We start from the raw sequence: 20229 nt of genomic DNA on the forward strand, positions 1-20229 counted from the left end.
GGCGGTGTCTTGCAGCCGGTAGCCCCCAGGCCACGGGAGACGGGATTTTTGTCCCAGGCTCATTGGGGCGTCTTCATCTTGCACCCAGTTTTTTGCAGGAGGCATGGGATCCCACAAAACGTCCTGGAGTATTGCCAGGTGCCAAAGAATCTGTGGCTTTGTTTCTGCCACTCTTCGCCTAAACAAGCAGCATCAAACAAACAATGTAAATAGCAAGAGCCTGTATTTATTTCCTAGACCAACACTTAAGGTCCAGATGGCCTCCTAACGTGCAGAAGTGTGAGCGGGTAAAAGGACAGAGAGAGGGATGGAGAGGAATGAACAAGGAAGAAGCTACATTTGCAGCTAAGCGGTGAGATAGGAACTGCAGAGGCTCCTACACTTTTTATAGTGTACCACATACTTGGGCATATGTATGCTGCACCTCCCACTCTGTGCAGAGTATTGTATAATATTACCATCTGAATTTACAGAATTAACTGTTTTAGAAGGAAAAAATGAATGCTGTTTTCCCTCATGTACAGTCCAGCTATAGATCTTTTGTCTCTTAACGTATGTTAACTGTGGAATCTGAGAGTCTATGACAAGTCTGTTTTGCAAAGTCTCAGGTTGGACCAGAGCTTGCTGAAGCTTTAAAAGCACAGGAAAACATGTTCCTTACTGCTGAACAATCTTACAACCTTCTAAGTATATACTGTGTATATAAAGGGTATGCTTTTTCTACTATTCATGTATCAGAACTTGAAAATAAATAATAATCTATTCTTGTCCTGCATGAAAAATAACATATCAAAGATTTAGAAATAAAGTCCCAATACTCTCGCTGATTTACAATAGGATCTCACTTAACCCCAAAAGAACAGCTATGCAACAGTACAGTCCTAGCCATGAAGGACTAAAAAACAATCTAAACCTCAATCTATAGATACATTTGCTTCCTAGTTAAACAATAAATAAAATTATTTCAATAACTGATGAGCAACTTCAAAGGCTGAGAGAATGGGTATATTCAGCCTGGAAAAGAGAAGCTTCGGGTGACCTCATTGTGGCCAATGAGAAAGATGGAGACTTTTTAGAGGACAAGGGGGAACTGCTTCAAACTAGAAGAGAGTAGGTTTAGATTAGGTATTAGGAAAAAAAATCTTCCCTGTGAGGGTGGTGAGGCTCTGGCACAGGTTGCCTAGAGAAGCTGTGGCTGCCTCATCCTTGGAAGTGTTCAAGACCAGGTTGGATGAAGCTCTGAATAACCTGGTCTAGTGGAAGGTGTCCCTGTCTGTAGCAGGGGGGTTGGAACAAGTTGTTCTTTAAGGTCCTTTCCAACCCAGGCCATTCTAAGATTCTATGATTTTCCTTCTTTATGTGAGAATTTTAACAGTGGGTTTTACTTGATTTTTTTTTTTAGCCCTTTTAGTGTGTTTTTTAAATATGACGAGCTTTTGCAAACTTTCATTTTGATCCCCGTTTTGAAACATTATACTCTTAGATTTGCACTAGAGGTAGCTTATTATAATCACATTAGGTTCCCTATTAAGTTCAGTGGGATGACTCATGCACAGAGATGTCCAGATGACTGGGGGCCATGTGTTACAACATCAAAACAAGTTATCCATCGTTTAGTTTTATATCAAAGCTGTGGAACTAATGTGTTATTTGGAAAAAAACATTCTGAACTTCTCTCAACTCCCAGAGGCGAGTTAATTCAATTTCTTTGCTCTCCCAGTTTTTAAAGGGTACTAGTGCAAAACCAGTGATGTTGCTTCAAATGAAAGCAGGAGCTAAGACACTTAAAACAGAGTTGGGCACCTTCATTCATACTATTATTTTCTGCATCTTTATTTAAGTATATAAAACAAAAAGGGAAGAGAACTATCATTTAGAATTGAGAACTGATATTTTTTTCTTTGTTGATTCATTAACCCTCAAAACTGAGTAGTGTTTGTATCCCTCTTTGGCTGGTTGTTCTGCACTATTGCTAAAAAGGACCCCTATGTATTAAAAGTTAAAAGCCTGATATGTCAAAAGTGACAGTCCTCAGCTGCCATTTATTTCAGCTGGATTTGCAAGTGCTCAACTGCACTTCCTAAGACCCTTGTTTTGTGTGGAGTATATATAACCCTCTCAGCCTCACTAACATCAGAAAGGTGACACAAGCACCCAGCACTATCTCTTCAGTGGTGTTATTTTTTTTCCCCCCTCAACATCCTACAGTTTTAAGACATTTTTTTTTCAGTTGAAGTGTTCTCAAGACATGGTTTATGGTAGGAGAATTTTTATTTTTCCAGCCAAGCTTAGCTAAAAAAAGTTAACTGACTTTCATTTAACAGAAATTCAATGAGCATTGAAGATATAATATACTAACCCTTCAGTATTATTTAATGGAGTGCAATCCAGCAAAAAAGGAGTTATCAGTCAGCCAAAAAGCTGACTGAATCAGCTGTGAACCAGCACCAGCTGAATATCATACTAAAAGCTGTATAAACTCGTGCTCAGAAAATGGCCTTGTAGAGAGAAATCAGGTGAAACATTCTGTAAAACACATTCACCTGGAAACTCCAGCATTTTCACAGTGTACAGCTGGACTTAATGACCTTACTGGTCTTTTCTGACCTGAATGATTCTATGATAAGGTGCAGCGAGTGTACATCTGTTTGGGGGAAAAACAAATTAGTACTGGCTATTGTGGTCTTCATTCAATCCTTCATGTCTTGTTTCTCTTAGTTGCAAAAAGAAAAATAGCCATAATCACGTTTCCAGCCAACACTCTGCTGACCCATGATACAGGAAAATGCAGAGGATTAGGAATGCTTTCCCTGGTTGCTCAGGCAACAGTGAGACATGGGAATATGAAAAGGTATTAACATCTTTTGTACAGCATCTCACTAGAGTTCTCAGATGTGTTTATATTTGTCCATGTTCTTCTTCTTTCTCATTATCCCATAAATGAAAACATGAAAATTATTTGTTTAGTTTGCTACCTAGAATATGAAAATATTATATATGAAAACATATTATTTTTCTTTTTCCTACAGGATAAAATAAGTACAGTTTTCTGAGAGGCTGGAGAAATTTTCAAAACTGTGCACCGAAAGGTTTCTAGGTAGTATCCAAAACACAGCAACTATTGTCTCTCTTAAAAAATCCTTGTAATTTTGCAGTGTCTCTTAAGAAAATAATCATTGCTTCATCTGCTTTTTCTTTCCCACTTACATGTGCAAGTACCTAATAAATAGGTCCCGTAAAGTTCCAACTTCACAGACCTAATTAGCTATCAAAAAAAACTTGCAGAGAAGGATTGTTTATAAAGGCTTCACTTTCCAAATTTAAAAAAATTACATGAATGTAAGGATAGCAAGTAAGTAGTATTTCAAGTTAAACATTGGTATGTTATGTGAGACAGGCACAAAAATTCTATCCATATATCCACGTAAATTTTCATCATACATCCTTAATATAAACAGCAAACATATTTGTGGCTGGCCTAATTTATGGAATTTTGGATCACTTTAGGGCTGAGTGATTTTTATCACTTGATTTTGTATTTTTAAGTATGCAAACTATGTAAGGGCAAAAAAAAAAAAACATAATGAAAGGAATATGTCCATTACCTGTTGGTCATCAACAGGCACCACCTGCACCTCCACATAAGAGAATTCCTTCTTTGATTAACAGTGTCTGTCAGGGTCACACACACCCTCTCGTTTCTTGTGCTGATTTTGAAGTACTTCAATCCTGGCCTGAGTCACTGACTCTCTTAAGCAGGTGTTTTTCAAGCTCCTTTCATGAAATGTCAATGTGATTTTCCCCCCATCCCCTTCTAGTAGCTCATTCTCTTCATTGAAACATGTCCTCAGATGCCACACAAGCACTGGAACAGTTTGTCTTCACAGACAGACATGGTCTTTCTGCTGCCGACCTGCTACATTTCCTGCTCTCTATTTTGAGTTCCTGGCTGGTACATACCACAAAAACCAAATACACATACACTTCCAGGGTTCCTGAGCTTGCAGAGCACCAGCTCCCTGAATTTGTTGGGATATATATACCAGAAGAAATAGTATTTGGCTCTTGGACAGTGAGCTGTCACTGTATGGGGTTGGTGGGTGAATGGATGAAACCAGAGCATGGAGCTCACACACCAGCTGTTGAGATTGCTCTTGCAATTTCAGAGCATTCAGTGTAAGCTTTCAAAAGAGAAAACTGACAGAGAACCCCAGTCCCTGAAACACAAATTATTTTCTGGATGCATACTCAGCAGAAAGACTGATACCAAAGAGACTGTACATGCTATCCCTGAAACAAGTGAGAATAATGCTTGCTCTCAGTAATCTATGTACCCTCCTTGGTTGTGTTCAAAATTGTTCTTCTCACACCCATTTGTATCAGAAGTCCCCAGTGCCTCTTCATGTTTGTCCTCTGGTCAGACAGACAATTCCCAAAGGGCATCTTAGGTTATTCTTTAAAACTATGCCAGTTCCTCTTCAACTACCAGTAGACTGCTCAGTACATTCCTTCATTATGAAGATGTTTTCTCTCTCAGCCGTCATTACAAAGAGCCAGACAGCTCTTCAGGTCTACCTATTCCCTTTTGGAGAAGGGCAAGAAGATTAAGTTACACCCTGAATTCCCATTTACAGTGGTTTAGGAGTTCTGTCTGAATGGGTTCTTTGCCTTAACAGATGACTTTCTGAAAGAAAGCTCTGTACTCTGAAGATCTCCATAGATTTACTCAAATTCCTCTACAAGAATGAGCTTTTAAGAGTCTTCCCTGCCTCTCTATGTCCAGGGTTGCATATAGTCAGGAGGTCAGCCTGCCTCACCTACAGCCCTGAAACATCTCCCCGTGCATTCACAAACACTCACCTGGACAATGACCCTCCTCTGAAACCACCAAGCCTCATTTTACCATGGCAGAGGTAGCTTTAAACATCTGCAGCTTTCCAAGATGTTAATGGCAGCTGCCGAGACATTCTCCCCAACTTCTGTTCAAGATTACGCAGGGCACATGGCAGCCAAGTCAGATGCCAGGTTCAAAAGGACTATATTCCAGCTGCTGTTTGACATGTGCAGCTAGAACTTCTCCCTTTCGCCATTCAAGGAAAACGCAGGTCATCTCACACTTAGCAAGAAGTCCCTACTTAAGAGACAAGTGAGGCAAAGGGCTTATACGTGATCCAGAGAGATATGAGGCAAGAGAAACTGCGTCTCATCAGCATGGACCATCTGTGCAGCTACAGCAGGATAACATCAGTACTGTCCTATCAAAAAGCAGCAGGCGCTGAAGGGTTATCCCAAGTGCTTCATGGCATGAGCTGCAATAGAGAGACTGCCAAGAAACACAACAACACTGTGTCTGGTTCCCACTGAAGAGAGATCAGAAAATTCTGGTAATGTTGCAGTTTTCCCTTCCTTGAGGTCTGTACAGCAAAACTGAACATTACTGAAGAAAATTAGAGAGTACTGAAAGCAACATTGCTGAACCAAACCAAAATAACTCAGCAGCTACAGAAGAGGGGGAGATTTGAGAAACACTGCATGTATTACTGAGTTCACATGCCCTCTCAACAAATACTTTTCTCTAGCCCTGGGGACTATGTGCTGTGAGCTCTGATACAGAGAAGACACTTGTCTCTAGGCACAAATCCCTTGGGATGGACTTTGGAATGACTGGCTGAACCTGACTGATCATCATAGGGAAGAAGGTGTTGCAGTCCAAACGGGTTATCCACAACCAGTAGATGTACCTGCCTAGCACTGAACTATCTAATGACTGTATCAATAAGCCATGGACCTGCAGATACACCAGTTTCAGCATAGGCTGGAAAACTTCCTGCAGACTCATATTCAAACTAAGTTGTACAGCTCCTTGGGATACCCAGTCTATCAGTAGGAGAAGCAGCTTTGAATTCCCAGGCTATGCTTGCAACTAGCGGTGAGGAGACAGCACTGATCAAAACCCAGGGAATAAAAAAGGGGGGGGGGGGGGGGCAGGAAGGGGAAAGGGAAGAGGAAGCAGCAGTGGCTCTCCAGAGGGGAAGATCCTGAGCAGAGTTATGTGTATAGGATGAGTTTGGAGCTGCTCTGAACACAGACTGATCCTATGATCAACTGTATTCCCATGGCAGCCTGGAGCTGACACTATCCCAGCAGCCTTGCTATGCTGGATGCTGTGTAACTGCTCAGGGAAGGAGGACACAATCAGAGTTAGATTGGATAAAGTTTTGTTCTGCTGAGTGTCACTCTTTCTGATCATTTTGCTTGGGACTCACTTCCCAGTCAGTTTTACCTTTTTCTTTACCTTATCCATAATTAATGTACTAAACCCTGTGCTTGAAAAGACTAATGAGAAAGAATGAACCCCCTTCTCTCTCAAGTGGACAAATACAGTGGTAAAAAACCCAAACAAACAAAAAAACCCACCAGGTAAAATTCTCCCACTTAAAGTTTCAACAAGAATATATTTATCTTTTATGTTGAAAACTGTCTGGAGTGCTTCTCTTTTGGTAGAACAAAGTTCAATACCCACAGCATAGTGCCATCCTTGTGTTGGCACACAGAGAAGTCCCACAGGCCAAACGATAGCCACCAGCAAGGCAGTGTGGAATAAATCCCATCTGTCGTCGAGGAGAAGTGAATCCCAGCCACAGCTGCATCAGTCACTATAATGACATCCCACTTTGCTTCTTGGAATCCTTCCGTGCAATGGGACTGAAGGACAAGATCTCCTTGTAAATATGCTCTTGAAAAACATAACAAAATAACCATGAATGTGTGATTTTAGAGGACACAAATGAAAGCTTGAATGTTATATGTGCAGAAAGGAGGTATTCAGTGACAGGTACGAGATGGAAGAGACAAAGGAGAGAGGCAAAAAAAGTCTGCCTGAAGAGCTGGAGGGATCTTTGCTGAATGCAGAACAGCAAGAGCAAGGTAAGAGATGTGCACTGCCATTGAGGCATCAGCAGGCAATCACAGCCTTACTCAGCATGTGCACAGGAAAGAGAGAGGGGTTAGGAAAGTCCCATGCTAGACAGGAACTTCAAAGAAAATAAACTTCTTACTTTTCCACTCATCTATTGAAAGCTTTTCATGTTCCAGAGAATCATCATAGGACTGTTGTGCTTCTGTCTCCTCCTCGACATCTCGGAACTGGTCAAAAAAGGGGTGAGCCAATGCCTCTGTGGCTGTAAGGCGCTTTTCCACATCAAGCTGCAACATCTTGTCAAGCAGGTCCACAGCTGTAGGAGAAGATGGGAACAGGGCTAAGTAAGGTGCTGTGGAGAATAGGAATCGTGTGCATGAACCCTGCAAGCTGATGGGACTGGTATTTCCAGTACAGCATCTCCAGACCTGAAAAAGAAAGAGATTCCTCAACCCAGTCAAGGCAGTGAGGACCTCCTGTCAGTGGAGTTTCAAAGTCTGCCCAACAGCAGCCTCAGGGAGCTCTTACTAACAGAAGTTAAATTGTGCAGAAATAAATTAGTCTTGAATAAGCTTTGGGGCTGCACAAGGATGAAGAGCAAGCCAGTAACCTCAAGATATTTTTCAGTTTTTATAATTTCCTTTCACTCAGAGTCCTGCATCTCAAAGTAGTCTTAACATGAGTAATCCATATAGAAGTCTATACTTCTGTGGTAAACAGGAGGGCAGAAAACTCAGATAGCATCTAGTCTGTCAGCCCCATTCCCACTTGGTTTTAACATTTTAATGCTTTCTTTTTTTCAGTTTTTAGAACAGCTTTGTTTGCTTTCATCTCTAAGCTACTTGGGAAGAGAGCTCTTTGTAAGAGATCAGTTTTGACTCTGAAAATTATAAATTAACATCGTCTGTCTGTTAAGGATCACTAGATCCAGGTATTCAACAAAGAGGATCTACACTGTACTAAGAAAAAAAATACTTTATCAAAGCCCATGGTGCCTCAGATGTTAGGCTGGGAATTAATAATGAACAAAGAAGAGCTGGTTTGTTTATCTAAGAGCTACTGATCATATTGTCACCTGCTTGGTTACAACAAGAACAACTTCAGGAAGCTAACGTCAGCAAAAATTCATCCTAACTTTCATACTAATTGGAACTGATATATGCAACTGTCCTAATCCTTAATTTGCAACCCAGAACCAGGACATCCTGTTATATCCAGCATCTGCTTTCTTCTGGTTTGTTAAGACGAAAGTCAGAAGTTTATCTCTTCCATAAATATTGTATGTTACAGACTGTGTAATTTAAAAATAATTAAAAAAAAAAGTAGTAAATGTCCAAGAACAGCAAAACATCACTATTGCAATAAAGAATCATTTTGGTTTTTACTTGATACATATTTGCCCTGGGAGGGGCAGGGGCATAGCCTGCAAGGGAGAAATTATAAGAATTATAAGAAAAAGGAGAAATAGAGTTGAAGCTGTGGTGGTCAGCTTGCCTCTTTTTCAACTGTGAAAACTCGTGAGAAATGCTGGAGATGACTTACCCTGAGGATTTGCTTTAGGGAAAAGCACAGACAAATCTTTCTTGGGGATTTTAGGAAGGGACTTGATATAACTCTTAGCCTGAAAAAGCAAGGAAAGCACAATTACTGCACGTGGACAAGTATGAGGGGATGTGAAATACAGCCTTTAGATCTCATGGCTCTAATGAGCAAAGGCAAATGGAGAGAACGGCAAATTGTCCCAGATGTCACATTTCAGTGAGCAGTTTACAAGGAAGTATTTTTATCAATTGAGATACAGAAATACTTCTGTTTTAAGAGCCAAGCTAGAGAACAGAGAAGCTTGCTGGTTTGCTAGGGCATCAGGCACCTCACATGGGAGTTCCTGCAATCCACACCAAGTCCATCAGATGTGCCACTAGCAGAGAAATGTCTTCCTTGCCAAGGGGAAAAGGCTGCTGTTGCCATTCCTCACTGCTGCTGTAGAGGCAGCACCTCTCCCATCTCAAACACAGACATGTTAACCTCTTCCCCACCATATCTCTGCCACCAGGACCTAAATCCATAGTGAACTTTTTTACCGCTTTATCCTCCAACTTCTCCAAGAAGTCCTCTCCTGGATGCCCCGTTACTTTCAGGATCTGAGTCAGTTGATCCAGGTCTGGCAAGCTGTGTTAAAGATTGCCCATTGAGGAGCGAGCCCTGGACACCCTCCCACAACTCAGCTCAGTTTGTAATGATACAAACCCAACAGAGTTACACAAGTTCATTAGACTGGCAAAAAGAGCTCCAAGGCTTTTTTCCTGGCATGCCATTTTTATCAGCAGATAATTTTTCTGGCACAGCTATGCCAGGACACATGTCCATGGTCTTGGGGGGATATGCAAAGGTTTGGGGATGGAGCCATGGCCATGCAAGGTTGAACTGGTAGAGCTCTAACCGCAAGGTAGGGCACCCATGGCCAGCACAGAAGTGTATTTCTAAGGTCCCCTCTTACCTTCTGCTTTTCTCACCAAAAAGACTGGTCCCTGTGATTACCTTCCGGTAAACCAGACTGACACCTATTTTTCTCAGTAGCCTCATTCATTAAAAAGTGAATCCAAGAATTACTACTCCCCCCAAGGAAAAGGTTCAGCTTGAAAGGATACAGTCTTTGCCTTTAAACAGCGTTTTCCCAGTCAGCATTTCTGCCATGATACAGCCAATAGACCAGATATCCACTGTTCAGAGTGAAAAAGGGGGGGTGGGGAGGGGAGAGAGGGGGAAAAAAAAAAAGGAAAAAAAAAAGGACAATGAAAAGGCAGCAATGATTGCTGGGGCTGTCGCTTTTGTTGTTGCTTGCAGCAGGGACTGATTTAAATGTCACTCCCATTCTCCTCTGTTCTTTCTATGCTGCTAAAATCTCTGCTTTCATCATTTCCCGCAAGCACTAGCTTTGGGAGTGGCGCAACACCTTTGGGATCTTCTCCGCTCCCAGGAACACTGATGATAAAGAAGAAAAACAACTGGACGATTACGTGAGGTTTGACCCAGCAGGATCCCCAGGCTCGTCATCAGATAGTCATGCTGCAGAGGCAAGGCTGCTCACCTGTCTGGTTGTAATGCATCCAGTTCAGGATGACTTCTGGGGCTCTGTACCATCGTGTAACCACATAGCCAGTCATTTCAGCATCAGCATGTCTGGCCAAGCCAAAATCCAAAATCTGCAGTTGCAAAGGAAGACGAAGAAGGAAGGGCAGGAAAGAAAAAAGAAATCCTATGGGCAAGTAAGACTCCACTTCTAAGAGAAAATTAAGCAGATCCAATCAGATAATAACAAAGCTCCAACTACACCAAAGCCAATCATGGGATGGTTCAAAGACTTAACAGGTTTGTCTTGATTCCACTGTAAACTGCAAGTCAGTTGCAAAACCAGTTGTTGTGAGAAAACTCTGCTGAAAGGATCAGGGCTCTGTGCTACCTGGAAGGTCACTTTCTTTCTTGAAGCTTAAGTTTCAAGTCTGTGCTTTATTTGAGTTGGTCTATGACCTAGTGGTGAAGGCATGCTCCCAGGCCACCACGACTCACCCTTTCCTATAAGAACACCTTGCAGCTGACAGAGGATGGCCTCTCCCTCAATACTGAAGATGAACAAGCTTGACCCAACCATTACAGGCAATGAAGCCACTCCCTGTAATATACATTACAGAAAATACATGCTAGAGCACCACACCAGCAAACTGCAAGCAAACCTTTCAGAGCAATACTAAAAATAACTTTGTCTGGAATCACAACCATAATGTCAATGGGAACCAAAAGGCAGCTGTAGTTGAATCCAGTTACCCTTCAGGGATCGTTCACCTAACGCAAGCGTTGCTCAGCAGTATTGAATTTATCTAGGAAGTCATTATAAACTGCCATGCCGCAGGAATTACAGTGACAGGATGTTATTTGAAGTTTTGCACCTTGATTCAGCAAGTTACATCAGCAGGTATTTCCCACTGCCTGCAGTTGCCAAATAACAAAACGAAAGGAGGAAACGTGACAGTACCAAGTTCTTGCTGGCAGAGCAGTTCCTCCATGATCTGATATGCTACATGCTTCCAAAGTGGTGCTTTTCCACCTACCTTTAGCTGACAGTCTTCGTTCACAGCCAGGTTACTTGGCTTCAGGTCCTACAACAGTCAAGAGCAGAAAAAAACAGATGCTTCGAGTTGCAACACATCAACACAGGGCTCAGCTGAATCTCTGCTTGCCTTTGATGGGGTCTCATAACATCCCAAGTCGAGTACCAATTCAGCAAAGATACCATGCCTGCTATACTGTACAGCTTTAGATTGCTGTTTTATTTTTTCTGAAACAGTTTTAATTCAAGAAGCATCATAAAATGCTTCTCAGCTCACCAGAAAATACAGCATTTCCTCAAAATGCTGTACAAATGAGCAAATTCAAACATATATAGGGTGTAGGATGGAAAAGAAACTCCAGAGCAGACAATGCTATTAGTAAAATGATGTCTAAGAATTTAATAACTTTATGACTATGCTGTGTTTCTCAAACAGACAAAAATCAGAGTAAGAGCAAACATGAACTTACCCTGTGTATGATGCCGGCTGAATGAATATACTGCAATAAAAAGAGGAGCCACAATGTGATCACCAGCAGACAAGACTTTCTGTTCTCCAGCAGAGAAATGAGAGCTACAAATCAGAACTTGCTGTGAACACAACTCTGCATCCTGCTACTGCAGGGCAGCAGTTTGAAAAGGAATCTCTCCCCTGAATTGCTGATAGTATTTGCAATGCTATTGCCAGTCTAAGGAAGATGCATAGAACAGAAGAGGAAGGATGAAGCAATAGTTCCTTAGAGCAAGTACAACAATAGCTTCAAACCATCAAAGACATCAGGGTTACAGGAGACGACATGAAAACTTAGTTATTTTGGGTGTTCAAAAAAATAATCTCAGCATAAAAACATAAAATTGCAAAAACTGACTGCGTGGCTTGAATCACACCAATTAAACCTTCTGCATGTTCTTCCCCCCTTTATTTAAACTCAAGATAGCAGTGAACTGGGGAAAGATGTTATTAAGGTGAACTCATGCCTGTAAGCCACTGCTCTGATTCCAGGTGAAGGATGTTAGAGGGCAGCATTAAGACACTGTCTCTACATCCTGGGGTTTTCTGCAATTGCTTTCTGCTCTCTCAAAGCCAGTTACAGAAGCATATTTCTTTCTTATTCTACTAAATCGGAAATCAGTCCCTCTGTCTTCTCCCCTGAGAGCCTCTGTTATGAAGAAGCTCCTTCAGCAGAAGCTCCTGTTGCTGCCAATCTCTTACTCTCAGTGTAGAGTTTTGCTAAGGGTTTTGGCAGGTCAAAGAGCAATGCAATTGCTGCCATGGAAAAACAATCGCAAGGTCTATGGCTGCTGATTGCTTTGATACCCAGCTGACGTAAACAAGCAGTCACTTCCAGTGTGCTGGAACAAGAGCAGTTCAACAGCCAATATCTGTTCTTAGGTGATGCCATAACACCCCCACATCTTCCTATACAGTGTTGGAAGGGAGTTTAGTTAGGGTCAACCCTCCCATATAGAGGAGACAGAGGGAGTCACTAAACTCCTCCAGACCCACTTACCTTCAACCCTTTCAGCATTTGGTAGATCAGGTACTGGATCTTTTCATCACTGAATTCATGTCCCATGATCTTTTGTAAATCTGTCCGCATGTATGGCATCACCAGGTAGCTAAAAGGTAGTAAGACAAAGCCCTGAGTCTAGAAGAAAAACGCAGGGGACCAGGCTAGCCTTGGGGGTTAACTTACTGTAACTAACTGCGTTAACTTACTGTAACTAAAATGAGTTGCTGTGACAGTGTTCCGGGCTAACTAGCACAGCCTGCAGTGAAGCTGGGATTTCAACCTGCTCAGAAAATTGCTCTTTTTCCTCCTCTTAAATCAGGTATCTGACATCCGGTAAGAACAAGGATCTTTACAATCCTGAATTAGTTTACTTTAGACCTCAAGTGATGTTCAGTTCTGGACAGCCTTTCACCACCCGGAAGCTGAAACATCTTACACAGCAAAACTGTGTTGGCTCCCAATTTTATCTTTGTAATGTTCTCCTGCCCTGCCTCAAAAGACAACATCTAGCTTTCTTCAGTATCTGCCTGCCGAGACTGCTAATTAGTTGACGGTCTTCCTGCAGGAACTGCTCTGAGAACCTTCAAATGCTTTTCCTGCAGGCTGCTAAATACCCAGCCATCAGCCAAACCCCCAAATCCAGACACATGCTGCTCATTCCTAGTAATGGGGAAGGGAAAATGACTTGTCCATCCTAACCATAAACACTGAGGGGAAAAAAAAAGAAAAGCCAGAATCAAGATGAAAAGGAAGCCAGATCTTTAAAATTCTCAGTTTAATTGCCCTGGGGCCTGATGAACAAACAATACTTCTCCCATTCTGAGTGCAGCCTCTTAGCTCAGCAGTCACACAGCATGGATCACACTACATGTGATAGCCATGGAACATAACACATCCTCGTTACATAGGTTGGTCTGTACATTCTGTGGTCTCCCAGCTGTGAGTATGGCATGTGATCTATTTATGTATTCTGGGTGTGTTAGCCATGGGAACTGACATGTGCTTTTGATTCTCTGTGTTATTTGGGGATGTCTGGCTTTTAGTCTGGGCCCCTTGCACCTCAACCCAATCTGTTATCCTGCTGCTAAGACACAAGTGTCTTGGGCAATGGCTGAGTCCAGATAGAGCAAAAAACTCCAAACTTACAAGTCCTGGAACCCCTGGTAGGAGGCAGTGGAGGTAAAGACATCAAGCAGCCCAATGACCTGATGGAAGAGAGAAGTCCGCATTTAAACCTGGAAAGCATTTACTGTGCACATGGGACTCAGGTAGTAGCTCTCCACTGGCACATGCATCTGCGTGAACACAGAACTCCATCTGAAGAATCCACGGACTCCTCACTGATGCTGCACAAATGTTTTTCTTTTACTAATACATGGTAGCACCCATTACACATCTGCTTCAGACTGGTGACAATTGGGCACAGCAGAGGCAGCACCTGAACCCCAAAACTGCCTGCACATGCCAAATGTCAGTATCTCTCCCTATATTAAAATAATCCATCTCTATATATATAAAAATAAACATGGTGCCACCTGAAAGAACTTGCTCCCAGGTGGCAAGAAAATACCCCTCGTATCAGCAGGAAGAGAGAGAAATGAGTACTTACGTTCTCATGTTGCATGTGCTTCAACAGCATCAGCTCTCTGTATGCTCTCTTGGCAAAGATCTCTGACTGGAATGGGCGGCAGAGCTTCTTGATAGCCACTTTCTCCCCTGTCTTCTTGTCTATGGCTGAACTGCAGCAGACAAATAAAAAACAATTCTGACATTGGCAGCATGTTCTAACAAATTTTGTAATCCCAAAAGTCACCTCCTAGAGAAGAGTTAATTCTTGTGGTCACAGAAGAACAGCAAAGAAAGGCCCTTTGAGAAACCCAGTGGAGCTCTGCACAGGAGATGCTACCTGCGTGGCTTTGGGCAGCAGACCACAGCCTGTGCTCTTTGGATGACTAGGTGGGATTCCTAGCCAAGTATTAGTGGCTCATCTTTATTCTCTATAACCTGTAGAAAGAAGCTGGAGGTAACAGAGCTGTGAGAAGAGGGAAACACAAATGGCTGAAATTCAGAATTAGTTCTAACTCTGCCCTCTTCCCTAATGCAAGGAGGTAAGGGAATAAAGCAACTTTTGCTTTGCCATCTGCCTGGAGGCTCTTGTCTTTTAAGGCAGGGCAGTGCCTTTACTGTATCCTGGAGACAGTGGATGTCACACATTAAAAATACAGGCTGCTGGAATTAATTCTGCTGTATTCAGGATCTTTGATGCTACACATATGCTTCTGTGTAAAAGCAGGTCTGGCTGAAAATTAGAGTCTTCTATAAAGGTAAAACATGGTACAACAGCCATCACCACAGACATGATGTGTTATTCCCTCCGGTCACGTTCGCTGTTTATGTCACTGGCAATCCTGTGATAGTTTCTCTTCTTCTAAAGGCTTTATGCTCAGACTGCAAAGGAGGCCTCAGGTTCCGAGTGGGAAGGGAGGTCCTCAGAAGTCTTCAGCTGTAATTTGGGATTCTGAGTGGTGCCTCAGTGGTGCCTCAGCCCCTCCTTGACCCCTCCCAAGAGGCAAACATGAAAAAATCACGCTGTAGATTTCCAGAGCAGTTCCCATAGCTTCTTAAATCCCTATCCCATCTCCCATGGAAACAGAAGGGCTATAAATCATCATATTCAATCCCATGGCTTTTAGCTGCATCCTCAAGCCTTGCACAAACACATTTCCCCATTCAGTCGGTAAAAGCAAAGGAAGTGCAGGAACAGCTACACAAGGCAGCTTCAGCACTGAAGATGCTATAGGATATCATAGGAGGCCTCTGAGTGAAGAGTTGTCTCAGTTTCAGGACTTCAGCAGATGTCAGCAGAGGGGACAGCACTGTGTAAAGTTTTCTGAGGAGCGGGGAAATTAGAGGAAGGCACTCGGACTAAATAGTCAATCAACTTCTGCAGAATTCAAGGCAGATTTCCTAATCTGAGGGTGCACGTTCTTACCTGCCTTCCCAGCTGCTGACATACAGAACATCTAACCCCATGTCCCAACACAGGAGAGCAGGGTGATGGAGCTTCAGCCTGCGCAGCACAGACGGCACTAGTCACACCCTTGCCATAAGCACAGCTAGAGCTAATTCAGTTGACGCAGCTGAGAGAGCCCACCATGTTCTTCCCAGCACAAATTTAATGAACAGATACAGTTTGGGATGACATGGGACAGGCAGAGCTGTGTCCTTGCCTCAGCTGGCAGAGATCAACAAGACCAGTGTTGAAGGGGTCAGAAGACTCTTCTTTCCCAATTACATTCAGCTGGAAGCCAAATCACTACATATTTTGGCAAATTAATAAGGGAACAAACAAGACTTTGCTGTTTCTCCTGAGTTACTTTCTCAGCTGCTCAAGAAGGTGTAAAAGCCAGCTGCTGAATAACACTGCAATAGGAAAGTTTCCCAGCAATTCCCAGCAGAGGACAGCAAATCCTAACTCCACATGCTTCCACCTCTGTTTTGTACAAAAATCGGCAGCAAGCCCTCCCTGCTGAGCACTGTCCATTCAATACTACCACCACCATGGACCTCCAGACTGTTTCAACACCCTTTCCTCCCTCCCTCCTTGAGAGCTCCAGAGCAGCCGAGACTTTCACAGGGAACAGTAAAGATCTGTCTTACTGGTGTTGGGGTTTTTTGGGTGGGGAAGGAAATTTTGAAAGGATTTCTCTCTTCCTTTTTTTATCCTGTCTTTGTTTTCCTTCCTGCTTTCCTCAATGGTAAAAACCTGAGAAAACTGTACAAATATAAAAAAATAGTCTAGTCTTGCCTGATTTTGCAGGCCTAACTTAAGCATCTCAGAAGTGTAAAGGCACCTGGACAGCAAAAGGGGCACCTCTCTATAAATTGGAAGCCAAGGGACAAGGACAGAAGCTGGAAACCAGGGTTTCAGGATTAGTGCTGTGACAGCAGCAGGAGAGACTTTGCCCAACACCTATGAAAAGGGATACACCTTTCTTTTTTATTTTTAGCTCAGCATGTTATGAAACAAGGGCTCTGTTCAGATACTATCACGGACTGCTTCGTATTTAACCTACCTTTCAAAGAATCGCCCGTCTCCTCCAGTTTGTCAGTGTAAACCAAGCAAGGTCTGACTTCTGCTTGCTCTCACTACAGGCTCCTTTACCCAGGTGAATAATTAACCGCAGCTCATGCTGCTCTCTCATAGATTAGGGATTATTATTGGCCATGAAGGAAGTCCCAGTCTGTTACTGATCCTGGTTTACAGTAACATCTATCTACTTTATGATTTCAAGCTGGAAACAGTATCAGAGTGGGAGTGGTATTGTCCAGCTGCTTAGTCCAGGCAGACCAGCATCAGATATCTTGGACTAAGCAGCAAGGATACTTTGTTCCAGTATCCACCTCTGTTACCATCTACAAATTTCTTTCAGACACCTAGGTATTCCCTTCCCTGGATAATCTTCATGCAAGCTCAAGACCAAAGCAGCTCAAAAGCTGCCTGACCCCAGTGCTGAGGTGACACCCCAAGCTGCTCGGCACCCCTTGCTGCCGTGCCTACACAGTCCCCTCTCTGCCCACCCGGGGTGACCACAGAGGGAAACATTTTCTTCAAGTGACCAAGTCTCCAGCCCACTGCAGGAGACAAACCACCTCCATCACACATGCAAATGTCCTTTCTTAATGGAGAGGTGTTGACAAGCACCTCCTTGTTTTCCCCCTGGCAGGGAACACCCCTACCTCGCCCCATACTGCTGCTGGCAGTGCAAGCAGGACCCCACTCACCACACCGAGCCGTAGGCTCCAGACCCCAGCGGGTGGAGGGACGTGTATCTCCTGGGCAGCTCCCAGAGGGTGTTGTTCACCTCCTGTCTGTAAAAGCCTCTTCTCCTTGCGATGTTCATCGCCCGACGGGTGTGGGAGTGCCACCCCCCCAGAGTACTGGAGTACGGGAGGGTCTCTGGGGTGAGAGCACGACTGTGAGGCCTCCTGCGCTGGTAAAAAAGGCTCCAGCGAGTTTCCTTCTCTGTTTCAGCTGTTGCGAGCATGAAGGGACATGTCTTTTGGCCCTCCTCCCTCCGCCTCCACATTGGCAGAGGTGAGGCATCAGGTTTTCCGACACGCCTCAGTCTTGTACAGGTGCCTCTGGGCTCTGCTATAGGAGTGGAGCACCCAGCCCTGCTCAGGCACACCCCCGGGAGCCCTGTCACCTGGAGCTCTTACTCTCCTGCCTTCACAAGCCAAGAAATATCCTCATGCAGCTTGGAGGGGGTCTCATGAAATCCGTCCTCCAAACAAGTGGATGAGTAAGGACTTGTCGAGCTGGGGAATCTGAGGGACAAGCCACAGCACCTCGTCAGACAAGCAGGGACATTCTTCTTTAAAGCTGATGAAGGACAGCTCCAGCCTCATGACAAAGAACACACAGTGTTACATCCATAAAAGAGCAAGGAGGCGATGGCAATGTTCTCCAAAGTCTGGCTTCCCAGCAGCACAGGGACGTGCTGAAAGTAGGCTGAGGTTCTCCACCTATATCCAAGTGACTACTGGGAGGAGGTTCAGGAGCAGCTGTGAGATGGGAACATCCTGAGAACTGTTTGCTGCATCTGGTTTCATCTCCCACAGCAGGTCTAACTCTTTCTCGGGGTCTTCACGGACAGCACAGAGCCCAGGTTCACTGCTATGCCTACCATGACCAGGCCAGACCAGCAAACCCAGCCTGCAAGAAGGTCCATTCCTAGTAACCAGATGGCACCTCAACATTTTGCTCCAACATTAGGAGGCTCAGGCAGGGCTCCCACGCACGAGGTAGGTGCATCCTACATGCTTCCCAAAGGAAGTGACTAAGCTGTGCCTTACCAAGCCAGCCTAGCTGCTTACACAGTGTTCTACCTCACCAGCCCTCCACCCTGCCTAGAGCCTCTGCTCCTTCCATACAGGTAATCTGCAAAGGTGTCCCTGCTCCAAGAATATCTGTGCAGCAAAATTAGAGCCAAGCTACCTGGCAAATGAAAAATACACAAAAAGCACTATTGGGGATTGGGAAAGATTCACTGTTCCTGCTTACAGGCAACCACTGCAATACCCATCAGCACTGACCCTTATGTTCTTCAAGTAATCATGCTACAGCCACAGGCACAGCCTGCTGCTTTGTAAAATACAAGCTAGGGACAAGGCATTATGGTAGTATTTTAACCCTGCTTATGCATATCTGTGTAAATCAGCCCTGGCTGTAGCAACAGCACAGTCAGGAAATGAACCATCTGCTTGGCTGTGTTCTATAAATACACCTGTGAGCAAGAAGTGTCACAGCAAAAACTCCTGGTCCATAAGCAAACATGTAACTCCTTGGTTATTTGATGAATGCAACTCTTGCTCAACTACTTGTGCACATGAAGGTAATCAGAATGCAATTAAGGAGTCCTAAATAGCTGCAGCATGTCTGGGCTGTAAAAATATGAGTTAATTCAAGTGACCAAATCAAACAGCAAATTTTAGATTCATATCATTTCCTTTCGGTTGGAAAAGATAATCTTGAAGGTCAAATCTAATCGCAAACCTAACTCTGCCACATCCACCAAAAGAAGTGATGGGATGACCCATACATTCTTCTCCAGGCACCTCGACAGTGCAGCTGGAGGTGATGATAACTTACAATTTTTACCATTGCTTCCCTTCTAGTAATAGACATTTCATCATGGACCTACCCAAACGCCCAGTATGTTGTTCTCACCTGTGATGGCCCTACCATTGACTGGAGCATAGTTGGACAACAATTTGCAAGGGCTGCACACTGACTGTTAAGCTTCATGAGAGTAATTTGATTTTATAGGTGTAATTTCCCCCCTCCCAATTAAATTCTCACTGATTTTTTTATTTTTTTTTTTTGCTAACCAGGATATATTGTAACCGAGCACATTCTGGAATTGTACATCTTGGGTGTTCTGAATTTTTTTCCCAGAAAACAACAAATGACTGGTCGTGTTTAGGCTTTTTGCTCCCTCTCCTCTGTTTGCACCTAGGCCAACAGATGGTGAAAGCCAACAAGAAGGCTCATGGAGCTGAGAGAACATCCCCTCACTGTTTTTTGTACTTCCTCAAATCAGCTGCTGCACAGCTCTGTGCACACATTGTGGGGATCAGCTGCCTGACTGGGATCAACACAACCCCCCTGGTTCATCAGGGCCTGGGAACTTCAGTGACTGAGGGTTGTGCCAGTGTGAAGAACACAGCTTTGCTCAATCTGAGTTCTTCTGATTAAGTAGCTCTGATACACAATAGAAGTTGGAAAAGCTCCGCTATGGTACAGATCTTTCCACCACCAACTAGACAGCAACTGAAGAGGAAAAAAAAAAAAATCACTTTTAAATAGCAAACAAGCACAAACCAGTCCTACTGGGGAAGGGTCCCAGGGCCAGGTAAGCAGCAGAATGCTAGTCTATTTGTGTTGAATTATTGCTTCCCTGCACTAAACAAAAAATAAAAGGTGGGGCTTTTTTTCTGTGTCCCATACTCACAGTCAGACTCTAAGCTACTTTTGTAGCAAAGAATTCACTTGGGACAAATAAGGACAAGAAGCTCCATGTCAGCAGAGTCAGCCACCAAGACACGGCCTCGACTCCCGCCCCAGCCATCACACACAGGATCTCTTACAGCACACACCATGCTATAACAAACTTTAGTGTAAGAGG

At 43.7% G+C, this 20229-nt stretch overlaps 2 protein-coding genes across 5 annotated transcripts in view; both read right to left on the reverse strand.

The window, feature by feature from the left end:
• BRPF3 (bromodomain and PHD finger containing 3) overlaps positions 1–4974 on the reverse strand; it is a 32308-nt gene extending 27334 nt beyond the window's left edge. Inside the window, exon 1 of the mRNA XM_064635903.1 lies at positions 4861–4974. The gene's annotated coding sequence lies outside the window, so the exon portion shown is untranslated. The remainder of the gene's footprint in view (positions 1–4860) is intronic.
• Positions 207–20138, reverse strand: MAPK13 (mitogen-activated protein kinase 13). Of its 4 annotated transcripts, none has more exons than XM_064635919.1 (12): positions 17324–20138; positions 14148–14277; positions 13685–13743; positions 12536–12644; positions 11495–11524; positions 11026–11073; positions 10008–10122; positions 9568–9639; positions 9001–9080; positions 8462–8540; positions 7059–7235; positions 207–6705 (listed from the first exon to the last, which is right to left on the reverse strand). In XM_064635919.1, the coding sequence occupies exons 1-12, from the start codon at positions 17626–17628 to the stop codon at positions 6650–6652; spliced, it is 1260 nt and encodes a 419-aa protein (XP_064491989.1). In that variant the 5' UTR covers positions 17629–20138; the 3' UTR covers positions 207–6649. The 4 variants fall into 4 exon arrangements, with proteins under 4 accessions (XP_064491989.1, XP_064491990.1, XP_064491988.1 ...); XM_064635918.1 differs by having other exon boundaries at positions 6436–6736; XM_064635921.1 differs by having other exon boundaries at positions 6436–6736; positions 16615–17440.
• Positions 20139–20229: the final 91 nt, after the last annotated feature.

This window comes from Pseudopipra pipra, chromosome 25, assembly GCF_036250125.1.
Source record: "Pseudopipra pipra isolate bDixPip1 chromosome 25, bDixPip1.hap1, whole genome shotgun sequence".
Classification (NCBI taxonomy): Eukaryota; Metazoa; Chordata; class Aves; order Passeriformes; family Pipridae; genus Pseudopipra; species Pseudopipra pipra.